The sequence below is a fragment of the Catharus ustulatus genome, chromosome 1 (assembly GCF_009819885.2).
Source record: "Catharus ustulatus isolate bCatUst1 chromosome 1, bCatUst1.pri.v2, whole genome shotgun sequence".
In the NCBI taxonomy this organism is placed as follows: domain Eukaryota; kingdom Metazoa; phylum Chordata; class Aves; order Passeriformes; family Turdidae; genus Catharus; species Catharus ustulatus.
The window spans coordinates 20,945,276-20,960,992 of NC_046221.1; the positions used below are offsets into that span (position 1 = coordinate 20,945,276).

The 15,717-nt window shown below is 42.1% G+C and overlaps 1 protein-coding gene across 1 annotated transcript in view; it reads left to right on the forward strand.

The window, feature by feature from the left end:
* The first annotated feature begins 3,172 nt into the window (after positions 1 to 3,172).
* The window catches only part of ST8SIA6 (ST8 alpha-N-acetyl-neuraminide alpha-2,8-sialyltransferase 6), a 45,892-nt gene continuing 33,347 nt past the window's right edge, over positions 3,173 to 15,717 (forward strand). Inside the window, exons 1-3 of the mRNA XM_033062958.2 lie at positions 3,173 to 3,390; positions 3,627 to 3,722; positions 12,682 to 12,780. Coding sequence (XP_032918849.1) covers positions 3,296 to 3,390; positions 3,627 to 3,722; positions 12,682 to 12,780 — 290 coding nt within the window. The 5' untranslated portion in view covers positions 3,173 to 3,295. The remainder of the gene's footprint in view (positions 3,391 to 3,626; positions 3,723 to 12,681; positions 12,781 to 15,717) is intronic.

Consider the following 15,717-nt stretch of genomic DNA (forward strand, 5'->3'; position numbering starts at 1 on the left):
ACCTGCCAGCTCATACAGTCTCATCCTTGCCTTACGAATCAGCTGAGCTATGAGCTCTTGTGGCTTTGTGATGGTTTTGGATCTTTGTGGGAGAGACTGCTGACTCTTTTTGAAGAATTCTCATCCCCTGGATACAGGGGAGGTTTTTGAAAGTCCTCCAGTCCCAGGTGAGTGGATTTTTCAGAAAGGGACAAATACTCTGAGGTAGTTTGCTGTGACTGGCTATTGTTTTCTGTTTGAAGTAAAAGTTTTCTAATTTGCAAAAATATTGGGAGGAATATAGAGGCTTTTTCATCTCCATTTTCCACTTTTAAAGTTAATAAATCTCCAATTTCATTCCAAAATAGAACCGAATTCATATCTTCCATATTAAGATCTGATTTTTCCACAGACAGCCACTTAGCAAACTGTTCTAGTTTTCTGTTAGAAATATTAACATGTGCAATTTTTAAAAGTTCTCTAATTTGTGAAGCCACACTCTGTTTTAAACTAGATTGCTGTGTGCCCATTTTTTAATTTTATCCACAGCAATCTACTCTAATATCTACCCACAGTGCACAGTTGAAACACAGTAAAATGCGGTTATAGTTTGTATCTCCCACGCGTTGGAAGGAGAGGATACAGCTGCCAGCTTTGCTGATCCCTGCTCCCCACGGAGACTGCGCTGGCTGCAGCGTGTGGCGCCTTTGTTTGAAACCAGTTTGCTGGCGTGCTCAACTCCCACACGGCAGAAAACGACTTCAAGGCTTACACCACCACCCCCACCACACATCTCCGGCTCTGCACAGCTCCAACCCCCCCAGGGCGGATGCTGTGTTGAGCCTCTCCCGGCACTTCACTACCACAGAAACCCCCCGAACCCTCCCCTACGGAGGGAACTTTTACTTATGAGTCTCTAGCGAGTTCCTGGAGCTGTGGAACACTGTGCAGTGTAGTCTGCTCCCGAGGTCGCTCAATGTTGGGCTTTGAGTTCTCGACCTCCTCCCTGTAAGCTAAAACTGCTACAAAAACAGTCTTGCCTACAGGGTAGCTGGCTTACCTGTCGGCTTTCTTTAACCCTTTAAGGGTCACAGCCTCTCACATGGATTTTAATAAAAAAAAGACCACTTGGGCACTAACTGATACATCACCCTGGCCTTGCCCCGCTCCTCAAATACTCTGCAGAGCTGGCCTGGGGTGCTATCATGTAGAACAGAGGAGATATTAGAGGCTCTTAATCCCAGGGATAATTATTCAGCTTAATTCTTGGCTTCCATGAGGGCAGAGCAGGAGAAAAAGAGAGCAAGATAAAGGGGGCTTGGGGTTTTTCAAGGGTCAGGAAAAGGGGAGGGGAAATTTGACTTCTTGCCAATCCTGTTCAGAGGGTCAGTCCATAGGTTTTACAGGGGTTACAGGGTTACAGGGACATACCATTCTTAAAATATCTGGGTACAGGCTTACAACAATGGGGGATTGATATTTCTAGTATCTGCTGATCAACAAACATACACGTACCTTGAAAAGCTTGGCTGTTGGCTCCCTATTTGTTTGAATACAGTGTCAACTGGTTTTATAGGATAGGCCCAAAGCAAGCATTTTGGGAAATGGTGATGAATCACCTTCACATTCAGGCATTTATGATTCACGACAATCTCAAACCAGCAAACTTCTTCAACAGAAGTTTTCACACTGACTTTGTTTCACTATTACTACTAAGTACCGCAAACCCAAAAGACAGCTGAGCTGTGCTCCCGGGGGACTGTGCAAACTGCTTCTAGTTCCTTCCCACCAGCACCCACAGCCCTGCTCTCCAGCAAGCAAATGAATGCCCCAAAAAACATCATTAGATGTTTCCCTGCATACCCCAATACAATGCCAGACGGTGCTGTGTTGTTCCTCTGGTGTGCTATAGGCATACTGTTTCTTATTGTCATACCTAACCACACACAATATCAAGTCTGTTACTTCGTTAAGATAGTTGCAGCAGAGCTCTTACTTTGAGACTTTCTAGCCGTGGTTTGATGAGAAGCAGCTCCAAGGCATAAGGAAATGCTCAGACACAGATAACATGAAGGATAGGGAAGAATCTCCAAAAACATGGTGTCAGACACTCATGATTGAAAGGCTGCTCTAAGTCACAGTATCTGTTCTACCCATTCTTTTAATAAGGGGGGCTAGTTATTGGCACATTGTCACCTTACTAGGTTTCTCATTCCAACGGATGGCTTTGTGAAAGCAACACTGAAAGCACCATTAGATGGAAAGATACAGTTACTACAGAAACATTTCTTTACCACAACCTCTGCCAATCACAGACTCATAGAATGTTTTAGGGTGGAAGTGACCTTATACATAATCTAGTTCCCTCCACGCCTCGACATAAGGAGGGACACCTTCCACTAGGTCAGATTGATCCAAGCTGGCCTTGAACACTTCCAGGGATGGGGCACCCACAGCTTCTCTGGGCAACGTTCTAGTGCCTCACCATGCCCACAGCAAAGAATATCTTCCTAATATTCCATCTAAACCTGCCTTCTTCCAGTTTAAAGGCATCCTGCTTGTCCTATCATTGCATGCTCTTGTTCAGAAGTCCCTCTCCAGCTTTCTTGTAGGCCTTCTTTAGATACCACAAGGCTGTAATGAGGCTCTCCCGACTGAAGCATCCCAGCTCTCTCAGCCTGTCTCCAGAGAAGAGGTGTTCCATCCCTTCAGGTCATATCATGTTCGTGGGTCTTCTCTGACCAAGTCCACATCCTTCTTATGTTGGGGGGCCCCAGAGCTACACACAGTATTCCACGTGGGGTGATTTTTATCTATAATATACATATTTTTATAATATACCTTTTATTAGACGAAACAAAGGACACGTTGACTATTATTTCTGTAATTCAGGTAAAGAGCTATTGAAGGAGCAGCTGCTTCGCTACATCAGCCACGGTGACCTCGCCGGGCAAGCCCCGCACCCTGCTCCCGCCGTCGTCCCGCACGGCGCCCCTCTCCCCCACTAAAGTTTCGGCAGTTTCCACCCGCTCGCTCCGCCGCCCTGCCCAGCGGGAAGCGCCGCGAGCGGCCCCCGGCACAGGCGGCCCGGGTGCCGCCCTCACGCCGGCCGGGCCCGGCCGCCCCCCGCCAGCACCGGCGGGCCGGGCCGCGCGGCGGCCGCGGAGGGGGGGCCGATGGCGGCGGCGCAGAGCTGCGGGCGAGGGGCGGAGCGCAGAAACCCGGTCCCTGCCATGGCCGCCTCCCCCTCCCCGCAGCCTTCCTTAAATACTATGGGGCGGCCGTAGCTGCGACGGGCGCTGCTGCCGAACGCACCATGCGGGCTGTCATCGCCTTGGCCGCGGCGCTGGGCAGCGGGCTGCTGGGAGGCTGCCTCATGCGCCTGGGCGGCCAGCAGCCCCTCCGCGCCAGGTAGGGCGGCTGGACGGCCTCGCCCGCGGTCCGGAGCCGGCTGGGGAGGGCGGGAGGAGCGGGACGAGCCCCACGGGGAGCGGCGGAGCCTGGCGCGGTGCCCCCGGCTCGGTCTGGGCTCGGTGCGGGCGCTGGCGGCTCCGAGCGGGTCGTGGGCAGGAGAGCTGCGCCGCTCGCGCCGGGTGATGTTCAGTCACTGGTCCTGACAACTTTTGTTCCCCCGTCTCGCTTGCCAGGGGCTGGGAGGAGGAGGCAGGAGGAGCGGCTGTCACGCCGAAAGTGGTGCGAGCCCTCAGGTCTCCCCTGATGGCCCTTCCTCAGACCGAGAACAGGTAGGGGCTGGCCGCCCGCAGGTGGGTCCGTGGGGTCGGGTCTACAAGAGCGGAGATTCGCTTTCGCTCCGGTTCATTTTTCCTTTTGTTTCGGCAGCTTGATCAGAGAGAGCGTTAGAGATTATTAGAGCAAATATCACTTCGCTTTAACTATAATGAATTATTTGCTCATGGGGCCTCTTACTGACGGCTGTCACTCTGCCATCGGTTTTGAGCCCAGTAAAACATTGCTTAGAGCAGTTTCGTTAGCGTACGATCCAAAGGTGCCTGCTGAATGGCTTGTTCCAGGTATCTTTTATTCTTTCTAGGAAGGTGGAGCTGGGTGATTTCTGTTACTGTTTTTGGGATTTGCATTTAGTTACAAATACAGATGTATCATTTACAATCCGTAGGATGAAGGCAAGACATATGAAGCCTGTTTTGTTTTGGGTTGGCATGGTACTTTGTGGGAGCCCTTGAATCTGTGTTGATCCTGTGTCCTGACCTTTTAGATCAGTGTAGATCTTTGCTTTACAGCCTGTTATTTTATATTGTGAAGTTAATATGAAGATGCTTCATAGAAATCGGCTGTGAATCGCGTTGTATACCTTACATGCAGACTTCAATACTAATGATTATTGTTTTCATGCTTTTGAGTCTCCACACACTCTAGGAAAACTGTGGGTGCAGAAGATGGTGGTGTGATCCACACACGAGATAAATATTATATAAGAAGTAGTACTGAAATATTTTTGCTTTCCTCTTTTACTTTATATGGCCTTATTAACTTTGTAGTTAGCATGACTTTTATACATTAACATATGTTATGGTCAAAAATACATAATAAGAATTAGAAAGGACTTAAGAATTGGGTCTTTCACAGAAACTGTGATGTCCTAGTTGTGGTGAAGACAATGGTGACAGTGCAGTTAACTGTACTGAGGCCACTATCTCACTCAATGTGGTTGAATTTGACAGCCTATGCTTTCCCTTAGTGAATGCAAGTGATGTTAGTTGTAGTAACGATTGCAGTGTACCTTAACAGTGCATTTCTTATGTGTTTCTGATGAGAGACCCTTGTGCTCCCTCCCTCAAAATTTAGAACTTTCACAAGCTGTAAGTTTATAGCATCGTTCAAAATTAGAGTGAAAGAAAGAACAGAATTCTGCAAATGTTCCTACCTGGTGTTATGAGCTTCTAGCCTGCTTCTCTTTCCTATTCTCATTTTTTTCCCCTCTCTTCATTTTTTCCCTTCTTTCCCCCTCTTCATATTGGTTTTGCAGTATGAAATGTTCTGCTTTGCTTTTTTTTGTAGCCGTTACTCCGTTCTTCTCATCACTCTGTTTCGGGTTATGTCTGCGGTTCCCGCCTGGCTCATCTCCTCATGCTCTTCCTGCTAGTTTCTGAGCTGCCTCTCCTTTCACTCAGCTCTGTGTGCTATACCATGGAGTTGAATTGACTAGAAATGCTGGCAGAGAGCACTTCAGAGAACAGTCTAGCTATTTCCCATCTGCTGTTACGAGTATACTCATAACTGGAGCAAAGAAAGTAGAAAGAGCACATACCAAAGAAGTCTGAAAGTCCGTGTCATGTTTTTAATGCTTGTAATAGGGAAAATGAGATTGAGATTTTAAATATGTATATTTTTTTCCTTATTCTACTTGGAAGATTTTGGCACCAATTTAAAGCTAGTTTTGGTCAGCCTGAAATTGCATTTCTTCATGACTGAGTGAGTGGAAAAGTGTGTCAAGTAAATAATTCATCAAAGAAAGTTTCAATTTAATTAAGCTCCTGTAACCATAGTGTCTTTGGAGAGATGTCTTGCCAGCTGAATCCAAGAGTGTATGTGCTTTCTCACCTGAGTGACTATGATCAGTAAGCTGGCCTGACAGGAATTCGTGGTGCATGTTTGGCTTATGAGAAAGGAGAGAGAGCTGCTGGACTGGGCTGACCAGGAGCTGTTACTTCATCCAGAGAGCAGCAAGACTGGGCAGGGAGCCATGCTGGAGGGGTTTGATCCAGACAGCAGCTGGACTGGGCCTGGCTAGGGGCCATGCTGGAGAGGTTTGATCCAGAGAGCATCTGGCCTTATTCAGGAGGTTCAAACCAATCCCTCAGTGATGGAGATAGATGGTCTGGTCAATAGGAATTAGATTCCACTGTGCAGTGGGGAAGTATGGTTCTCCTAAACAGCCCTGACCATTTGAATGGTGTTGCTGTTATTGGCAGCAATGTCTTTTCTTGCATAAGATGTACATGGGTGTTTCCAGGAAATGAAAAAGAAAAAAAGCCTAGGATGTATTCTTGACCTCTAAGTATAAGTAACCTAAACAATCTTCACTGTCACAAGGTAATCTTTTTACTTATCATTACTTCCTTTTCTGTTGGAGGCATATTTGTAACCAGACATCTCCCAAAGAATCTCTAAGGCCCTATTATTCTGTTGGCTTGCAGTATTGAACTCTAACCTGTTCTTTTACTTTGAGTAATTCTTTTAAAAGGATGAAATTGAAGAATGAAAGGATGAAAAGCAGGGGGTTGGATCAGACTCTCTTAGATATTTAGGCAGCTATTATGTGCAGCAGTATTTAAATACAGGGTGACCAGGCGCCTAAAGTTCTCTGGTGATCTGTATCTTGGGGAATAACCTTGATGATGTGGTTTGATTCTTACAGGACATTGCTTACTCCTTTTTCTTGTTAAGTGTCAGCTAAATGGAGCAATTTGACTGCCTCTGCAGTGCACCTTGCATGTTTAGTCTTGGGCTTATTTCACTGCCTACTGTGCCTCTTAGTAGGGCTTCTTACTGAAAAGAAAGGCCACTTAGTAAGTAAGATATGGGCACTTAGGTCAAGTTAGTAAGATATGTCTAGCAGTCCCCAGATTTATTCATAGAGCCAGTATCATTTATACTGCAATACTGTGTTCTCTGGCAAATTCTCCTATCTATGGCTCATTCTATCCTCTCAATTTTTAACCTGTAACTGCAAGTACAATTTATATTTTCTTACTCCAACAGTACAACCAAAAAAAAGAAATCTTGCACTTTTCCCACCTTTGGACCCTTAGTCTTCCCTCTCTGCTTTCCTCTCTTCCTAGCTGTATTTGTTCAGGCATGTTTGTTTGTGTAGTGGTTGCATTAATAGTAGAACAGAAGGCTCAGTACTGCTAGTGACTATCAGGGGAAAATGAAAATAGTAAGAGAAGGTAGGTACTATTTTCTTTGTTATAAGGCCCAGGGTGTGCTAGGTTAGATTTAGGCAGAAATTCTAGCTCCTATTATACTACTAGGAATATGTAGCAGTTAAATAATGCCAGCTCCTGCAAGGGAAGTGAAAATAGCACTATTTGCGTATACCTTGCATAAAGACTGCAGTACCCTGAAAAACTGACCACTATTACTCTGTTACTCTGTGTTGCCAGTTTTAAGGCATTCAGTTACTATTTCCCTAGATTGTTTTCTGTCTGCAGGTCCAAGGCAAGCACACTGTAAAGACCACGGAAATAATTGAACAGTAGGAGGAGGTGATTGAGGAGCTATGAGTAAACAAGTTAGTATTAATACAGTGTTCCATAGTGTTAATTTCTCCAATTCCTCTCTCAGTAGCAGATCTGCATGCAGGCCTAGGAAACAAAGAGCTACACTTAATTAACAATGCTACAGAGACCTGTACATTCTGTCTCCTGTCAAAATATTGCATTCAGGCAGTCAGAAGGGGAAGAAGAGATAGGCTAATAGCACAATTATGGAGTAGCCTCGTGTATTGCACAAATAGTTTGCTATGGTTTAGATTAGTCAGCATTGGGGATCTACTTCACTAATTTTACTGCTGTCTTAATATTTTGCCCCTTCATTCCAAAGTGATGTGTGCAGATATATTTTAGGAGCACATTTTGAACGCATGCCTCACGTATTAGTTCTGTCTAAATGAATAGGTGTTCAGTTGAAAGCTGCTGCCAGGATACATTTATGTTCTGACAGTAGTGAAAGGTCTCCCAGACTGCTTACTTGGTCCAAGTGAAACTGCTCTGTCATTCTATCATGTGCCCTTGTAACATAATTTTAATGTGAGTACTTTATTCTTTTCACTTCACCTACTATGAGACTCTGAATGTTGCTTGTCATGTTACCTGTCATGCAGTTTATGGATTTTATAAATAAAAAGTATCTGATGTTATACATGACCCTGGTGAATGCACTGGAGGGTCTTTCAAATAATTTAAAGATGCAGTTTGTATTAAAGACTGTATTTAGCATTCCTTAGAAAAGCAATACCTCTATAGGAACTTGAAAAAAGATAGTAGGATCAGTTAACAGTTACTGTGATTAATGTTTCAAGACAAATTCTTACTCCTGTGGTTTGATGAAGCCATTTTTATAGTCCATTTCACCAAGAATTTGAATTGTGTATTGTTAATCAAGGTGTTGTGAACTTTTAAAACATCACCATATTCTTATCATCTGATTAATCTGAAATAGCATCAAAGACAGCACTTAAGAGCAACCTTCTTGGGGAAGTATGGATTGTGGGTTTTTTAATAGTATTCAACTAACAGATTGAGATTAAAATATAAGTTAGTCCCTTCAAGGGAGAGATTAAGGCAGAAGATATTCTCAATCTGTATAATGCTATTCAATGCCATTTTGGTAGATTGATAAAAATGTGCAATTTTGCATACGTAAGTTATCCTTTTTAGCTGGAGATGCTCAGCTGGACCACTTGTGCTGCTTCAGACAAACGAGCAAGAAGCTGGGGAAAAGAGCAACAACTGGCTCTACTGGGTGTGGAGTGAATGGTCAATGAGTGAGATTTTCCTTTACTTTCAGTATGGACTTATTAGGGAGTTAAATTTTTGTTGCTTTCACTGCTGTCAGACAGTTCAGCTCTGAGAAATTTTGAATATCTCATCCTACATTCTTTGTTTCCACCTGATTTTGAGGGATTTCTATAGGAGTGGACTTTCAATCTTCAGGTTACAGCCCAACTCACAGCAGCAGTTTTCCTTTTTCCATCTGGTTTTTTTTTTTTTTCCCTTCCATTCATCCATCTTATGCCCATCCCATTTTCCTACTCTGATAACAGGTGTTAGTTTTGTTTTTAAAGAGTGTCCTTTTCCTTTCCCTGCCTGTACCTTTCTGATTCTCTAGAATTCTCTATTACTTGACACACCCCTCTGTCTGGCATGAAACCTCTCTCCTCCCTTCACGAAGGCTCCCTGTTGTCTCAGGACTGAATGCTACAGGAGCAGCAAAAAGACTTTCCATATAGTGTAAAGGACTTCCCCTACAGTTTCTGTATTTCTTATTCTAAAGGCAGATTCAATCCTTGTTTTAAAAAATTCTACAGTTTGAGGATCTGCTGTATTTCTGAGAGCAAGATCTAGAATAAAAACGTGCTGACAAGTATGGCACATGTTCTTAATTTACTGTGGATTTATTAAAGTACAGATGGTGTATTTCCTGAGTTCTTAGAATTACCATAGGAAGTATGTGATCCTCAAGCTGTTCATATATGATTTTTAAAAAAACCCTGTTTTTCAGATTTGGTCCAATGAGATTGCCTTTGAGAACATGTAAGCCCTAAGGAAAATACAAGTGAAATTTCCCTCTCTCATCAGTTTTATAAGTTCAAGCCAACAGAATGTTTCTACTTTAAGTTCTTGTTTATCTTAATAGTTAATGAAATTTGGTGAATGTAGCGTGATATCTGCATTGTTAGGCACATTATTGATTTTAATTGCAGAAGTTGTAGTGCTACTGTAAGTGTAGTGAACAGAGTGTCATCTGCAGGTAAATTCATCTAGTGGTAGACGTTGCCCTGCACAATTGCCGGAAATGGGCAGAAACTTGGTCTGAGTCTGATGTCTGCACAACTTCGCAACAAATAATGCAGTAGAAGCCTGGACTGCCTCTTGCACACCCATTTTTTTATCTAAATGCGAAAGATTTCACTCACGTGAAGCAGAGGCCACTCCTGACAGTGAAACAGAAATTCAGAAATTTAACTTTTAATGGAATGAGTCATTGTTTTGCATCTCTTGTAAATAAATTGCTTTAATTTTGTACCTTTTGCATCACATAAAGAGCTTTGAGTAATTTTATGTGTAAAAAGCCATTGAAGAAGCATTTTGGTGATCTATCGTGTGGCTGTAAAAGTGATTGTGAGACTTTAGTACAAGATAGAATAAAGATTTATTTTGTCCTTTCTGTTTTCTCTGACTTCCTCTTTTTTGAATTTTTTAAGTCTTGAAAATGAGTGCATAAAAACCAATTATGTATTAAAAAATGAGGCAACTTGCTTGCATTGATCTTATGAATTTAAAAGGACTATCAGTCTGTGGAGTAAAGCTGGTATTTGAAAGAATATTTATTCATTGCCCCACAGATCTCAGGACATAAATTAACAGGAATCTGTAAGGACTTGTAATGATTGTTTGCAGAGTTGTGAAAGAACATTGGTGCTCTGCTGTTGCCTTCTAACACACCTTGCAGGGAGCTGATCAAACCTCACTGCTTACTCTGACTTGGTCATTCTGGTAGCCTTCATGTTAGACTGGGTCTCTTCTGGCCAGCTGTGGCTCAGAAGGGCTGGGGCCACTTCTTGAATCAGCATCCAACATGTTAGGTTTTAGTTATAATAAAAGGCTTATTTGCAGCAGTAACATGCACTTGGCTTATATCAATAGGTTTGTTTTTTGTTTTCATTTTGTTTTCTTTAAGATGCTGTTTAGGCAGCTAAACTTTTGCCTTTAGCCATTTATTTCTTTCAAGCTGCAGCTGCAGAATAATCACTTGGGGTTACAGAGTTGAAGAAGCATGATGTAGTGCTAACTAAATTTGCTTGGGAACTGGAAAGGGTCTACCTGGTTGCTCTGCATAGACAGAACCATTCAGACCAAGTTGCAATAAACCCATGTATATGTTTTGTAGGGAGACTATTTACTAGCACTTGCTATGTGAAATCTGCAAAGTTCTTAGCTCTGAACTGTGTGTTCTGAGAGTCTTCTGCTATTTGTATTTCATTCCTTGAGGAAAAAAATGAGATAAAGAGCTGTATGCAAAGGCAGCCAAGGAGCTCTCAATAGGCAGTGCCAGCTGTTAGTGTATATTGAAGTCACTGCAGAGCTGAAGGGATAGCGGTTCATGTTGTGTTGTCTTACTGTTGTCCTCAACAAAGGGCATACAGACCGGATACCTCCTCAGCAGCACTGAGTGCATACTGCGAAGAATTTCTTGGTGGTGGGAAGAAAGGAAGAGGGCTGTTCCCTCCCCTCTGCAGCCTTCTTCCTGAGCCTACATCCTGTGGGAATTGCTACTACGGGTGACTGAGTCTCTAGAAAATTCGTGGACAATTGAAAGCAAAAGAAAGGCAGTTCTTTCCTTCCCTGTCAGCTCTGTCCATGAAAGTCAGTTCTGTAGCAAAATAAACATTCTCTTTCTTCTTCAGTCAGTGTTCTCATTTGAAGTGTTTAAGAAAAGAAGGCTCAGGAAGGTCCTTATTAATACCTGAAGGGAGACTGCAAAGAGGATGGAGCCAAGTTCTTCTTAGTGGTGCTCAGTGCTAGAACAGAGGCAGTGGGCACTACCTGAAACACAGGAGCTTCCCTCTGGCCATCAGGCATCGCTTTCTCACTGCAAGGGTGACTGAGCCCTGGCACAGGCTGCTCAGGTAGGTTGTGAAATCTCTGTACCTGGAGATATTCAAAAGCATCTGGACACAGTCTGTGCTCACCCTCTCTACGTGGCCTTGCCTGAGCAGGGAGTTTGGACTAGGTGGCCTCTAGAGATGCCTTCCAACCGCAGCCACTCTATGGTTCTGTGACTTGAAATGGCATCTTTCCCAAGCAAGGTCTTCAAAATCAGCTTATCAGAAATCTTGTTGCTAAGGGGTCTCCATGTCGTAGCAGGTGAAGGCAGTGGAGTTTGGTCCTTGTCAGTAAAAGCAGTGACGGTTCAGAAGCACAGTGCATTGTGTGCAAAGCAGGAAGGCCCTTCCTCTTTGTGTGTGAGTGCCTCTGTACAGGGATGTTTGTTGTTCTCTAAGAACAGTGCACAGTGTCTGTCTTCTGTGTTTCTACTTCTGGTTTGGACAAATAGGCTGCAATGTACAAGGGCTCTGGAAGCAGTGAATCAGTGGAAAGAAGCAAAAAGGAGGGGGAGGTGGTAGGGAGGAACATGGTGAGAAGTAGGGAAAATAATGCCAGAGGAGAAATCTTTATGATAAATGGCAATCCACAGAGTGGAAAGCTGATGTTAGAACAGAGTGATTGTATGAGATTGGACCTAGATACAGGATGAATTGAGGTGAATGGAATAAGACCTTGGTATCTCAGTCATTTACTAATTTATATCAGTCTTCTACAAGGGTTGCCCAGAGCAAGAGGACCACACAGGAATTTGGTGAAAATAAGACAGGAATCGCTATCTGGCATGTGCCTTGGTTCCTTTTGCAATATTTGTTCTTTCTGCATAGATAAAGAATAAACAAGGCAGGAATTATTATGCTTGAGTGAGTGAGTTAAGGTTAAAGTAAAAACATTCACTTCACCTTTGGTGTTTCCTATATATAATATAGTCACTCTGAATATTGCATTTCGTCAACAATTTTAGGAAATCACATTTGTGAAATATTTTACTAGTGAATATTTTAAATATCTTCAAAACTTAATGTTCAAGAGGTTTCCCATTTAATTTTTTTAAATTACATTTGCTGATTGCAGTGTAAAGTAGAAAATGTAATTCAGACTGTGAAAAAGGGTTATTATAAAGAATCAAGTATTTTATAGTCTCTACAGGAAACTCTCTTTTAATAATAGGAGCTTCCCAATAGAAGTCCATAAGATTTGTTTGGTAATGTTTTCAGCTAAATAAATGGTTATTAATCTTATTGTCATAGCAAAGCAAACGTGACAACATTTGTATAATATGGTCTCTCTTTAAAAGTTCATAGCTTTTTCTCCTCCTGCTCCCTTTTCACAGAACAATTCTTAATAAAAATGGAATTTACCAGTTTGAACAGGCTTCAAAATGTAAGGCAATTCAGGACAACCTTTTGTCATCACCTATCAAGAATAAAAGGTAGGCATTTGCTGTCCTTTCTGCTTTGTTTGTTTTAAATAGAAGGGTGAAATATTGTCCTTTTTTACATAATTCTTGGTTTATTAATGTGGAGCTATGCAACAGAAAACTGAATTTGTTCAACCAATGTTTGCTGCATTTTTTCTTCTACATGGGTAAGATTTATTCAGGGTGGAATTTTAACTTTTTTATTTTCACAATACAAGATAGCATCTTGTCAGTAAGCGACATTACATTCCAAGTTATTCACAAAAATATTGAGTAGAAGTGTGGGATATAATTAATATAATTTAATTTTTTAATGTCTTTTCCCTGACTGATGAACACTCCTCCTTATTATGAGCAACTTCAGTTAATGATTCTGTTCAGTGTTGAAATAGCCTATTCTGATGTTGAATAACTCATTCCTTAATCCAAAGAAGAAATCACTCTTAGATGGTTGGATTTACAAAAAAAAAAAAAAAATCCAGCAATTCATAGGATAACAGACCATGAACAGTTACTCAGGCTATCATTATCCAAGAGAAAAAAATACAGAAAAATTAATTCTAACCTAAAGACATTGATAAGATGAAGCTCAGAGTCAGAAATGAAGTGAAAAATTACCATGCATTCAGAAAGAAATTGCATGTACTGAAAAGTTATTAGCAAGTTACAGGGAAACATTTGGTAGGGAGAAGAATTAAAGCATCATCCATAATGCTAGTTCTGAGACCTGTAGGAGACATAGGCAGTTACTGTCAAAAATTGTAAGGGCCTTCTCATACTTGTAACAGAAAATGCACTTAGGGTAAAAATGCCAATTACAAAGCAGAAACACAGCAGCCTTTCCACAGCTGTCTCTACCAGATAGAATTGCCCTTGCTCAGAGATATCCAAGCTCACCAGCTCACACAGAAAAGCACCATTTCCAGGTCTTTACAAGTCTTGTGCTTTTATCTCATCTTCACCCCACAAACACTCCCTGCCCTGCACTGCTACTGACATGGTGACTCAATTTAGATACCAGCTTCAGCAGGAAGGTAGTTCCATTTTCTTTGCATGCAGTTCCAGCAGGCAGCTGCAAAATAGGAAGGCCTTGATCCCTGTTTGTCCATTTCCATCATTGTTTGCTTATACTGGCTCTGATGTTAGATGGAATCTTTTTTTATCTGGCTTAACACAATAAGGAGGAAGAAAAGGTACATGCATATCCTTTCCTTTCTGGATTACTTTTTACTCTGTTAGTAAAAGTGAAAGCATTTGACAAGTGCAAAACCCAGGAAAAGAAAAACAGGAGAGGAGTCGGGTAGGCACCCATAGTGACACAAGGGAGATGGACTGTAAGGAGGAAGAATGGACTGCACCAGATAACTACAACTACAGCTGCAATAAAACTACAGTAATTTCACGATTATAAACCGCACCATTTTGACTAAAATTTTGGTCCGAACCCAAAGTGCGGCTTATAATCAGGTGCGGCTTATATATGGACAAAGAACAAAAAGTTGCTGTTTTAGTTTGGAGGACAGGTGTCTGCTGAGAAAGGCAGGAACTTCTCTTTGAAATGGAGAATGTAAACCCCCTCTCTCCAAATTATTATAATTTGGAAATCAAGGGGCTTTCAGGCAAAGATATGGGAATTAGGAGTAACAGTTCTTTTCTAGGGAAATCAAAATAGAAATACAGTACTACAAAGAAACAAACTCCAAACCCTGACAAAGTCAGAGTACAACCTGACACCCCGTCAGGCAGGGTATTGGTAGCAGTCCCATTAAATGGTGGTTGCATCCTCTTGCAGTGACAGATGTGATTCAGTTGAAGCAGTGCTCCTGTACAAGGTGCAGTTTTTCTCTGGAGGTCCAGTGGTGATGTGGAGAAATCCAGTTTTCCACTGGAGTCCAGTGGAGAAAGGGGCTACCTTAGTGGCCCAAAGCCTCTGTTTTTATCTTGGTAAGAAATGTTGGGCTTTTCCCCCTGGCTGGAACAACTTCCAATGGGATGCAGTAATTTTATCAGTTACACAGTGGGACTCAATGGGCGATTAGCAGACAATGACTCCCTGGAGGAAGGATGGGTTGTGAAAAGATAAAGAACAATGCCCTGCCTGGTTTCAGTGGATGGCCCATCAGCAGAATATCTGCCATTGAGATAAGGATCACTGTCCCCACCCTCAACAGATGGTGATAGAACAGATACCTTTTATCACACTCTGTAGTGTAACATGCGGCTTATACTCAGTGCGGCTTATAATTGTGGAATTACTGTAGCTTTTTTCTTTTCCTGCTTCTGACAGTTCAGTTCTCTTGAGTTGTGAAGGGCTCAGTTTAGTCATAATCTTCTAGTCCCACTGAGAGTTTGCTAAGTGTGGAAGATGAAAATTGTGCCTTGTCACAGATGCAAACGCGAGCCAGAGACCAGTTTTAATGCAGCATTCCTCTTAAAATTATAATTTATTTTTCTATGTGGAAAGTGGACATGATTTTACTTGGGGTAGGATAAATTAGTTACCTTTAGCAATTGCAGTACTTTTATGAAGCAAACAATCTATTTTGAATGTAGAGCAGAGAGAAGAAAGTTTTCAATTACTTAATTTCCCTCTGCTGCTGCAACCACCAGTGTTTTTATGTATTGCTTTTTATCAGTTCTCATGCCCCACTTAAAAACAAGTGATGTTTCTTGCCGTCCCAACTCTTGTAAAACTGTTCAAAATAGACACTTCTAAGTGACAGCCTGAATAAACTCATGATTGTTTGGGTCAACACTAAGCTATTTTTGTTAAAATAATACAAGTTAGATCTTGTATGGAGACTTGAGTCCCATAGAATTTTAATCATAGCATCCATTCCAGCTTTTCCTCCTATTTCCCCAGTTATTATAAGTCACTTACTGTTTTTAAAAATCCTTGATTAAGATCCTGGCACAAATGGGAAAAGTAGTAAATTGTACATGAAAGCA